The sequence below is a fragment of the Schistocerca americana genome, chromosome 7 (genome assembly GCF_021461395.2).
Source record: "Schistocerca americana isolate TAMUIC-IGC-003095 chromosome 7, iqSchAmer2.1, whole genome shotgun sequence".
In the NCBI taxonomy this organism is placed as follows: Eukaryota; Metazoa; Arthropoda; class Insecta; order Orthoptera; family Acrididae; genus Schistocerca; species Schistocerca americana.
In genome coordinates, this window is record NC_060125.1 from 252,694,121 (window position 1) to 252,706,700 (window position 12,580).

Genomic DNA, 12,580 nt, shown 5'->3' on the forward strand with positions numbered 1-12,580 from the left:
ACCTCCCCTTTATATTCAGTTCCATTCCTTTCCCCCATACCTGTGAATGTGTGTCTGCCTTCTGACATGTTACAGTGAACATTTATGTTATGAGATGATCTAGCCTCTGGCTTCCCTTCCATTCTTCCTTACCATAACATGCAAGGAAGTCTAAAAAATCACTATATCTAGTCATTAATCTGTGAGTGTTCTTGATCATAATTAATGAGTATCATTTGAGGTCCCTAACCATGCTGATGGCGTCACTACAATACTTTAAACTTCTCTGGGCCACTGCTAGGTACATTGGGCATGGATCCCATTTGTAAATGGATGAGGCCTTTCTTCTCACTATCTTTTCAATACAATAAATGATAAGAAGATTATATGTATAGAGTTTAATAATAAGAAGGATACTTGAGTCAACATCACTCATGTATCAGGGCATGGTGAAATATTTTTGACCTTGCACATAGATGGTGTTTATATTAGTATTTTTTTAGTTGTGGTACATCTTGCACAATACTGTAAATCAATGTCAGCTTGGTTCATGGAGTGTTATTGTTTATATGGCTTTTTAAATTAACCACATTAGGTATGTATTTTTTACCTAGCTCATAGATGGTGTTTATATTAGTATTTTTTAAATTGTGGTACAACTTGCACAATGTTATAAGTCATATGTCAACTTAATTCATGGAATATTATTGTTTATATGGCTTTTTAAATTAACCATGTTATGTGTATGTATTGCACAAATGGTTAAATCTGAATACCATGTCAATAGAAATTTAGACATAGTTGGTAAAGATTTTTAAGAGTATAATCCTTTATTTTACTGTCTAGAAGTGATAAGTAGGCAGTTGAATCATACGTGCATGTCCTTCTGTTGATTGATTCAACAAAACTGCAACTGTACATGAAATTATAGAGTAAGTGGACAATTTGAATTTGATTAAAGGTATACAAAACATATGATGCTAGAGGCTTATAACAGGTGATGTAAAGTAGATTTTACATGAAGAATTAATCATGAGAAAACTTTTTGAAATATGGGTATCATATTAGTTAAATACTGACCAAAAGTAAAAGGAAAAATGTTTCTTTGTAATGACTGAACCAATTTAAAAGAATTTAAATAATTTTGTACACTGATTTGTTACTGTTTTTGATACATGGATAAATTGCTTCTCTTCACAAACAAAATAGTAATCAAAGCAGTGGCTAAGAACCAGCTAGACAGTGAACTTGATTTCACCTATTAGAAAGACTGTGCTCATCATTTTCTGGGATACAAACAGGATTATTCATCATAATTACCTTGAAAAGAGTAACACAACTCTATTGGACATACTGTTTGAAAAAAAAAGACTAACAGGTATACTCACACTTAATGAACTTTGTGTCAAGCTAATGTTTTGAGCCCTCAAGCTTGTGCCAGCCACAGAGATTCCAAAATCACACTTCAGGAATGGAACATTGTGACGCATTGTGATGCATTGTACCTCAGCTTCTAGACTAAATTTTGTTTGTTTTTATAACCTTCCTAGAGATCAATGCGTCATTGTGATATGGGTAACCAACTAATCGTTGAACTTGTGGCTGGTGTCTGACATAGACAAAGGCTGACAGCATCATAGTTTGGAGATGAATGACCACATGATTCAAACAACGGAAAATCCAGGATGGACTGTAAGAGTATAATGAAAACGATAGTTGCTACTCACCATATAACAGACATGCTGAGTCACAGAAAGGCACAACAAAAAGACTGTCAGAAAGTCAGATTTTGGCCAACAAAGCCTTTGTCAAAAATAGCCAAAACACACACACACACACACACACACACACTCATGCAAATGCAACCCAGACACACATGACCACAGTCTCTGGCAGCTGAAACCTTTCTGCCAGAGACTGTGGTCATGTGTGTGAGTTGCATTTGTGTGTGTGTGTGTGTGTGTGTGTGTGTGTGTGTGTGTGTGAACATTCCACGTGGGAAAAATATATATAAAAAACAAAGATGCTTTAACTTACCAAACGAGAAAGCGCTGGTATGTTGATAGACACACAACACACAAGTATTCAAGCTTTCGCAACCCATGGTTGCTTCATCAGGAAAGAGAGAAGGAGAGGGAAAGATGAAAGGATGTGGGTTTTAAGGGAGAGGGTAAGCAGGCATCCCAATCCCGGGAGTGGAAAGACTTACCTTAGGGGGAAAAAAGGACAGGTATACACTCGCACACACACACATCCATCCGCACATATACAGACACGGGAGACATATGTAAAAGCAAAGAGCTTGGGCAGAGATGTCAGTCGAGGTGGCAGTACAGAGGCAAAGATATTGTTGACTGACAGGTGAGGTACGAGGGGCGGCAACTTGAAATTAGTGGAGGTTGATGTCTGGTGGGTAACGGAAAGAGAGAATATATTGAAGGGCAAGTTCCCATCTCAGGAGTTCTGATAGGTTGGTGTCAGTGGGAAGTATCCAGATAACCCGGACGGTGTAACACTGTGCCAAGATGTGCTGGCTATGCACCAAGGCATGTTTAGCCACAGGGTGATCCTCATTACCAACAAACAGTTTAGGTCTTCGTGGCAAATGAATCTGCTCCAGTCCTGAATCCCTGAACCATTACACCAATAACCTGAAAACAGCTTCTGCATCCTGCAACTACCCTCCCGACCTGGTACAGAAGCAAATAGCTAGAGTCACTTCCTCATCCCCTCAAACCCAGAACCTCTCACACTAGAACCCCAAAAGTGCCCCACTTGTGACAGGATACTTTCCGGGACTGAATCAGACTCTGAATGTGGCTTTCCAGCAGGGATACGACTTCCTCAAATCCTGCCCTGAAATAAGATCCACCCTTCATTAAATCCTCCCCACTCCACCAAGAGTGTCTTTCCACCATCCACCTAACCTTCGTAACCTCTTGGTTCATCCCTATGAAATCCCCAAACCACCTTACCTACCCTCTGGCTCCTACCCTTGTAACTGCCCCTGGTGTAAAACCTGCCCCATGCACCCTGCCACCAACACCTACTCCAGTCCTGTAACCCGGAAGGTGTACACGATCAAAGGCAGAGCCACGTGTGAAAGCACCCACATGATTTACCAACTGACATGCCTACACTGTGAAGCCTTCTATGTGGGAATGACCAGCAACAAACTGTCCATTCGCATGAATGGACACAGGCAGACAGTGTTTGTTGATGATGGGGATCACCCTGTGGCTAAACATGCCTTAGTGCACGGCCAGCATATCTTGGCACAGTGCTATACCGTCCGGGTTATCTGAATCCTTTCCACTGATATCAATCCATCAGAACTCTGGAGATGGGAACTTGCCCTTCAATGTATTCTCTCTTCCCATTACCCACCAGGCCTCAACCTCCGCTAATTTCAAGTTGCTGCCCCTCATACCGCATCTGTCATTCAACAACATCTATGCCTCTGTACTTCCGCCTCGACCGACATCTCTGCCCATCCTCTTTGCATTTACATATGTCTGCCCATGTCTGTATATGTGTGGATGGATGTGTGTGTGTGTGAGTGTATACTTGTCCTTTTTTCCCCCTAAGGTAAGTCTTTCCACTCCCGGGATTGGGATGACTCCTTACCCTCTCGCTTAAAACCCACATCCTTTTGTCTTTCCCTCTTCTAGGACCTGGATAAACTGACAGAACCGGAGGTTGTACAGAGTTCCAGGGAGGGCATAAGGGAACAATTTACAGGAATGGGGGAAATAAATACAGTAGAAGAAGAATGGGTAGCTCTAAGGAATGAAGTAGTGAAGGCAGCAGAGGATCAAATAGGTAAAAAGACAAGGGCTAGTAGAAATCCTTGGGTAACAGAAGAAATATTGAATTTAATTGATGAAAGGAGAAAATATAAAAATGCAGTAAATGAAACAGGCAAAAAGGAATACAAACGTCTCAAAAATGAGATCGATAGGAAGTGCAAAGTGGCTAAGCAGGGATGGATAGAGGACAAATGTAAGGATGTAGAGGCTTATCTCACTAGGGGTAGGATAGATACTGCCTACAGGAAAATTAAAGAGACCTTTGGAGAAAAGAGAGCCACTTGTATGTATATCAAGAGCTCAGATAGAAACCCAGTTCTAAGCAAAGAAGGGAAAGCAGAAAGGTGGAAGGAGGGTCTATACAAGGGCGATGTACTTGAGGAAAATATTATGGAAATGGAAGAGGATGTAGATGAGGATGAAATGGGAGATATGATACTGTGTGAAGAGTTTGACAGAGCACTGGAAGACCTGAGCCGAAACAAGGCCCCATGAGTAGACAACATTCCATTAGAACTACTGACAGCCTTGGGAAAGCCAGTGCTGACAAGACTCTACCATCTGGTGAGCAAGATGTATGAGACAGGCAAAATACCCTCAGACTTCAAGAAGAATACAATAATTCCAACCCCAAAGAAAGCAGGTGTTGACAGATGTGAAAATTACCGAACTATCAGTTTAATAAGCTACAGCTGCAAAATACTAACGCAAATTCTTTACAGACGAATGGAAAAACTGGTAGAAGCCGACCTCGGGGAAGATCAGTTTGGATTCCGCAGAAATGTTGGAACACGTGAGGCAATACTGACCCTACGACTTATCTTAGAAAATAGATTAAGGAAAGGCAAACCTACATTTCTAGCATTTGTAGACTTAGAGAAAGCTTTCGACAATGTTGACTGGAATACTCTCTTTCAAATTCTCAAGATGGCAGGGGTAAAATACAGGGAGTGAATGGCTATTTACAATTTGTACAGAAACCAGATGGCAGTTATAAGAGTCGAGGGGCATGAAAGGGAAGCAGCGGTTGGGAAGGGAGTGAGACAGGGATTGTAGCCTGTCCTCGATGTTATTGAATCTGTATATTGAGCAAGCAGTAAAGGAAACAAAAGAAAAATTTGGAGTAGGTATTAAAATCCATGGAGAAGAAATAAAAACGTTGAGGTTCGCCGATGACATTGTAATTCTGTCAGAGAGAGCAAAGGACTTGGAAGAGCAGCTGAATGGAATGGACAGTGTCTTGAAAGGGGGGTATAAGATGAACATCAAGAAAAGCAAAACGAGGATAATGGAATGTAATCAAATTAAGTCGGGTGAGGCTGAGTGAATTAAATTAGGAAATGAGACACTTAAAGTGGTAAAGGAGTTTTGCTATTTGGGGAGCAAAATAACTGATGATGGTCGAAGTAGAGAGGATATAAAATGTATACTGGCAATGGCAAGGAAAGTGTTTCTGAAGAAGAGAAATTTGTTAACATCGAGTATAGATTTAAGTGCCAGGAAGTCGTTTCTGAAAGTATTTGTATGGAGTGTAGCCATGTATGGAAGTGAAACGTGGATGATAAATAGTTTAGACAAGAAGAGAATTGAAGCTTTTGAAATGTGGTCCTACAGATGAATATTGAAGATTAGATGGGTAGATCACATAACTAATGAGGAGGTATTCAACAGAATTGGGGAGAAGAGGAGTCTGTGGCACAACTTGACAAGAAGAAGGGACCAGTTGGTAGGACATGTTCTGAGGAATCAAGGGATCACAAATTTAGCATTGGAGGGCAGCTTGGAGGGTAAAAATCTTAGAGGGAGACCAAGAGATGAATACACTAAGCAGATTCAGAAGGATGTAGGTTGCAGTAAGTACTGGGAGATGAAGAAGCTTGCACAGGATAGAGTAGCATGGAGAGCTACATCAAACCAGTCTCAGGACTGAAGACAACAACAACAACAACAACAACAACAACTCCTTCCCTCTTTCCTGATGAAGCAACCATGGGTTCGGAAAGTTTGAATATTTGTGTGTGTGTGTTTGTGTGTTTTTTATTTTATTGTGTTTCTGGTTTGGTAAGTTAAACCATTGTGTGTGTGTGTGTGTGTGTGTGTGTGTGTGTGTGTGTGTGTGTGTGTGTATTGTCTCTGCTATTTGGTGAGTACCAACTATTCTTTTCATTTATTGACCATATGATTCGTAACATCTCTTACATGGAATGGTTGGAAGATATGTTAAAATGATTGTCCATTGATTGACTACTATGAGCAAGTACAAATTAATGACTGAACACAATAAGCATTTGGTCACTGTGTCTCTCCACAATGATCTGATGACTATGCTTAACCCTATGGCAGAAAAATCATGTGAATTATCCAGTTGGGAGGAGGTAAATTTAAAATAATTACAAAAGTTCTTAACAAGTATCACATTTCATTACAATAAAACCAATAGACAAAAATATAACTCCCAACAGAGAATTTACAAAGATTTCTGCTTGCTAAGAGAGAGAAAGACAAAGTAAGAGAGACTAACTCACACTCCTTTCGAAAAGCAAGAGAACATTTTTCCCTACTCTATTCTGTTTCAGCAACAGGCCATTTCAATATTACTGACCATCAGTAAATCTCTACTTACTTGTTACACAATACAGTAATTATTATACACAGAGATTACTACAGACAAAACAACTGTGCAGGAGACTAGTGCTTTACAAACATTAATGAAAATATATGCTTCCTCCAATGAGGAACACTTTAGTAGTCACTGAAAAATGCTGGACTAAGCATTTTGGCATAACAGGAACTGCATCAAAGAACCTTCTTTTTTAACTAAAAACAATGTTTTGTTCTCTGTGAAAAACATTTCACTATAAACAACTATCTTATGGAAACTCTGAAAACACTTCCCTATTCTAAGCTGCTCAACCATGTGGTCAAAAAATGGCTTTACCCAAACCATCATGCTTCTGTCAAATATGGAAGCTTGTAATTTCTATATTCAGAGCTAATGTTAATAGTATAAGACTTCAATTATGTAGTGGCATTTAAGTCAGTTCATTATATTGTTCCAGTGATTTGATTTTGTATCTACTAATTACATAATAATATATGTATATGTTTCCAGGTTGATGAATCTGAAGATGATAACATATATGAAGCACCTCTGGGACGCATTCTTGCTCTAAACAAGCCAGAGTGGGCTTATGTCATGATTGGATGTATAGCATCAGCCCTTGTTGGCACAAGTTTTCCAATGTTTGCAGTATTGTTCGGAGAAGTTTATGCAGTAAGTTCATAGAAGCTTTTTACACTAATTTGTTTTTGTTTGTGTAGTTTTGGTTTGTTCAATGATTTGAGCTTTTCATTTTCAGATCTTGTCTCTTCCTGATTCAGATTATGTGACAGCACAAACTAAAGTGTATGCAATTTACTTTTTGGGCATTGGTGTTATTGCTGGTGTTGGCAGTTTCTTCCAGGTGAGAGAGATTTAACAAAAAAGTAAACAGTTTTTCCCCTTGTGAATAATCAAAGGAATGAAGGAAAGAAATGGCAATATGATTGTGATGTGCCTGTCTAGGCACATAAATCTTAATGCTTCAACTCTACAGTCAGTTTTATCTGTAGTCCTTCCATAATATATGTTGCACCAAAGATCTTCCATTACTATATTCACCATTTTATGGTAAATTTATATGCTATCAGAACAAAGAACAAATAATGAAAATGATAAAAATATTGTGCAGAAAAAACATGGGAAGACACCCACTCACCTGCAGGTGATTGATGGATGGTGCACTGACATCATAACAGCTTGGGAAATTGTGCTAGCTTTCTAGTATCCTTTTCATGCTTTCAATACACTCTTTTAGATTCATACATGTGTATCAAGATGCACACACTTGTGGCCACATCAAAACTGTCTATATATGAATGGTTGCCTCAGGAGAAGGGCACAGGGAGACAGAAAAGGAGTGTGGCAACTTAGAAGTGGGAATGTGTGTTGGTATTATTGACAGAGGCAAAAGTATGGACACACAGAAAGAGAGAGAGAGAGAGAGAGAGAGAGAGGAAGGGAAGTACAATGTTCAGAGAGGAGAGGAATTGTTTGCAAATATTGAGAAGGGAAGGGTGAGAGTAAAGAGTTGGCAAGTAGGATTTGGGCATTTGAGGATGGGAATTAGTGGAGATTTAGGCAAGGGAGAGTGCAATTTGAAAGACGTGCTAGAGGAACAATTCTTGTCGCACAATTCAGATGAGCTTGTGTTTTGTGATAGGCTTCAAATGTTATGGATACTGAAGCTCCTGTCTAAGTCATTGACATTGGGCTGAGCAGCATTTTCAGCAACAGGGTTGCTGAATTTGTAGCTAACCACAGTTTGAAAGGAGCTACTCATGAAGGTAGAGAGATTCTTAGTTGTCGTACATAAAAAACTGCCCAAGAACTGGAGCATAGAAGGTAGATGGAGTGGCTGCTTTCATGTGCTACTACCATTTATAGGCCAAGAATTGCTTGTGGTTGAGCTGCAGTAGGAAATGGTGTGTGTGTGTATTGGACAGGATTTACATTTGGATTGCCCAGAGGGAAATTATCACCATCACAAAGGAACATGAAGAGGGGTAGCATAAGGATATACTAAGAAATTGTGATGGTGAAGTGGGTGTGACAAAACTACTCTGGGGATCATTTAATGTAGAGTGGGTCACCATTGTCAAAATAGAAACACCATTGATTGTTGATTTGTTTAATACACACAGTTGTTTTATTGTGGAGCTGTAATTGAGGTAGAGATATGCACCCAGAAGGGCAGCTCATTGATTGGAGAAGGATTGGTGAAATAGATTTGAAATGTTGAGGTTCTGGAGTAAAGAGCAGAGGCTACATTTACCATTAGTCCCAATAATGATGTAAACAATGAATCTGAACCAGATTATTGGTTTAAGGTAGCATGCAAGCAATCATGATAGTTCAGCTCATTTGTTTGTAAACTTGACTTTCAAAAGAGAAATAACTATGGATAAGAATTTTGTTGGCCACAAGAATTAGAAAGAAGTTTTAGGTTTGGTGAATATTCCACACAGATAAGTTCTTGTAGATAGTGATCTATGAAAACAGCACCATGTCAGTCATGGATGTTGGCTTAGTGCAGCACAGCATCCATATTTGCCAGCAAGGAATTTGGCAACAATGGGACAGAAACTGTAGAAAGTCATTGGAGGAAGCAATTACTGAACTGGATGTAGGAAGAGATATTGCCAATAATTGCTTGGTGAGGCTGATCAACCAAATCAGAGGCTCTTTCAGTGGGAGTATTGTAACCAACCACAATTGTGACAATCAGAAAGGGGACGAGTGCAGTTGGATTTTGGAGCATGAAAACAGATAAAAAGTGGCTATAAGACATTTACCAACAGAAAGAGTTGATAAACATGAAACGTTTTTCCAACACTTTGAAATTTAGCTCCCAATATACTCACTAATTCGAGGAGTTCCTGGTTTTAATAAAAGCTATTTTCAGTTGTATTATGAGATACACAACCATAAACCGAAACATAAAATAACATTGAGACGGAAATAATAATGAGGAGGACCTACCTGTTTTGAGGTCTTCCAAACAGATAGGGCCCTCTCATCCTGGGCCATAATGACCTGCCCTTCCTTTTTAACCTTTTGCAAACAATACCTTTTTGCTCCTGAAGAAGAAACTATTAATTTTAAAAACTAAGACAGTGCTGTTTATTTTTATATGTGGCAGTCAGCTGTAGTGATATTTTATCTGGTCAGCAATTCTATCCTAATAATAAACATCAAAAAAGTCAATGACTGCACGTTATAGAATATGGTATAGTTACATACAAAGAATAAATTGTAGAATCTCAATAGGCTAGAAAAGGCTAATAAATAGATAATACAATGTCAAGTCACTTAGATCACAGTGAAAACATTATATATGCATATTAAGCTTATCATGATTGAACAAGGTTAGGTAATTTCAGTGCAACACCTGTTTCTGCTTCATACATCATCTTCAATTATTGTCCACTATGTGACTGCTAGTTGTTTTAAATAATTTTTTATATAATTCAAGTCAGCTCTATTGAAGTTAACATCCAAATGATGCACATCTATCGTTACTGGTCACATCAATGATAACCAACTTGTAGAGAGCATAAAAAATTAAGTATGAGCCTAATGTTGAGGGTTGCATTCATTAGAAATCAAGACACCACTGTTTAATGAGTCATATATCAACTTTATTACTTCCTGTCATTGTTCTGTGAATGTGACAAGTCTTAGAAAATGGTGTTGTGTTTGCTTCCTGCTCATCGACTTGTTCCCTCTTACTTATGCATGCAGGAGTGTAAGGCTAGTTGTAACTTAGTATGAAATTTGAGTGCATGGACAGGGCAAAAAGACTGATTGTCTGGATCAGATGACCTGTGATAAAGCTGTGTTTTGTGAGCCTGTGGGGGGCCTGAGATGAAAATTAAGTGTTGCAGTGTATACAGTTACAACTATTCCCCATTAGAGGAAGAGTGATGTCTGGAAAAAGTTCAGTGTTATAGATAACACTTCAAATGAAAAACATATGAAGTTTGTTCAGTGGAAAACAAGGGAAAAAAAGAGAGAGATGAAGAGGAAGAAAGATTGTATTCTTGTTTATTCCACCTCCACCATGAGGATCGATATTTTCTACATCAAATGAAAACTGAGTGCTGAACATCACTGTTTTACCCCTGTAACCAAAATGAATGCAATTTGTCCGTTATTTTGGTCATGGTAACTTGTATTTGTGTAGCATTTCTGGAACTTTTTTGAAAACTGCTGTAAATTTATTTTAATAACTAATCACCATTTAGAAAATAGGCTTCATCCTCATGCCTGTTTACTTTTATTGTTGCTGCAGACTCAGTAACGTGTCAAAAGTCTTTGTATGTTGATGCCGTTGTTAGACATTCTCTGAACAGAGATTAAATATTAAAATAAATTTAAAGGAATCTTCAAAAAAACTTTTATGTATACATGATGCACACAAACATATGTGTGTATGTGTATGTAATGTACATACAGATACATTTATATCTACATACATATAGGCACACATATGGGGGGGGTTGCAAAAATAATTGGAATTTTTGTTATTTTGTGTTTTTATTGAACTCTACATTCACAGTACTTTAGCCCTTTCACAGTACTGTCCATGTGCATTAATGCCCTTCTCCTAATCTTTTTCCACAGCTGAAAACAATTCTGGAACTCCTGTAGCAGAATACTGTTTAAAGCCTTTGGCATGTTTTCTTTGACATCATCCACGTCACTAGATGCTTTCAGAGGCTGCTTCATCCATAGGACCAAAAAAAAAAAAGGAAGTCAGACAGATCTAGACTGTATGAGTAGAGTGGACGAGGCACAAGCACCAAGTTGTTTTTTGCCATAAACTATTGGATCATCAGAGCTGTGAGGGCTGGAACATTGTCTTGGTGGAGCAACCAGTTCCATTTCTCCACAAATCTGGCTGTTTTCATCGCTTACTCCCCCATAATCTTTGTAATACATCCAGACAAAAATGTTGGTTTACTGTTTGTCCTGGTGGAATGAACTCCTTGAGGACAATGCTATTTACATAAAAAAGGAAAACAAATCAACATTGTTTTCATATTGGATCACACTTGATATGCTTTCTTAAATCAAGGTGACTTTTGAATTTTCCACTGGCTCGATGCTTGCATTGATTCTGGGTCATATCGGTAGCACTAATTCTCACTGCCAGCCAGAATTCTTTTAAGAATAGTTGGATTTTTCTACACTTCATTCTTCGAGTAGTGGCATATATTCACGTGGTTTTTCTCTTTGGTCATCTGTGAGCAAGTGAGGAACAGATTTTGCAGATACACATCTCATGTGCAAATCTTTGGTTAAAATTCGCTGGACTGTGCACCGTGACACTTTTATTTCCTCAGAAATTTCGTCCACAGTCCTTTGATGATCTTCATCAACTGCAAGATTGATTATGGCAATGTTTCTGCCTGTCGAAGGATGACCAGGGAGGCATGTCTTCAGATGACATGATGCCAGATTTGAAATGAGACAATCTTTTATAGAACTGTGATTTCCCCAAAGCATCATCATTAAAGGCTTCCCAAAACATTCCAGTAGTCTCAGCTGCAGTTTTCCTGAACAGAAAATAAAATTTCATACAGGCTCTTTTTTGCTCCTTCTTTTTGGTTGTGCCATTAATCACAGAAATACTGAAACATGAACACAAACAACAGACAGTAGCATCTTAATTACAGGAAGTAGCAAATAAAACTTTGAAAATGATATTAAGACCATCACAGAGAAGGTAGTACAGCACTTTGATGCAAACAGTTTGATTATAAATCTGGAAAAAAACTTTTGTAATGGATATTTTCATGACCCAGAATAGAACACCAGCTAATCCTCCTATAGAAATAAGTGGACAAAAAATTGAGAAAACAGGGAGTGCAAAATTTATCAGTATATGGATTCAACAAAACAAGAAATGGGATACACACGTGGACTATGTGAACAAAAAATTGAGCAAAACATGTTTTGTAATGAAAGTAATAAGAAACTGTATATCTCATGGTAATCTCAGGACCATATATTTTGCTTACATTCATTCAATATTGAAATATGGTGTAGTTTTTGGGGAAATTGTGGAGCTAGTCAGAAGTCATTTAGATTGCAGAAAAAGATTATTAGATTAATGGAAGGGTTAGATCAAAGATCACCATGAAAGCCACTATTTAGGAAAAATAAAATACTATCACTTCCATGTATT

The 12,580-nt window shown here is 38.3% G+C and overlaps 1 protein-coding gene across 1 annotated transcript in view; it reads left to right on the top strand.

The window, feature by feature from the left end:
- The window catches only part of LOC124622655 (multidrug resistance protein homolog 49-like), a 385,512-nt gene that overhangs the window by 266,911 nt on the left and 106,021 nt on the right, over positions 1-12,580 (top strand). The window contains exons 15-16 of the mRNA XM_047148447.1: positions 6,901-7,062; positions 7,148-7,252. Coding sequence (XP_047004403.1) covers positions 6,901-7,062; positions 7,148-7,252 — 267 coding nt within the window. The remainder of the gene's footprint in view (positions 1-6,900; positions 7,063-7,147; positions 7,253-12,580) is intronic.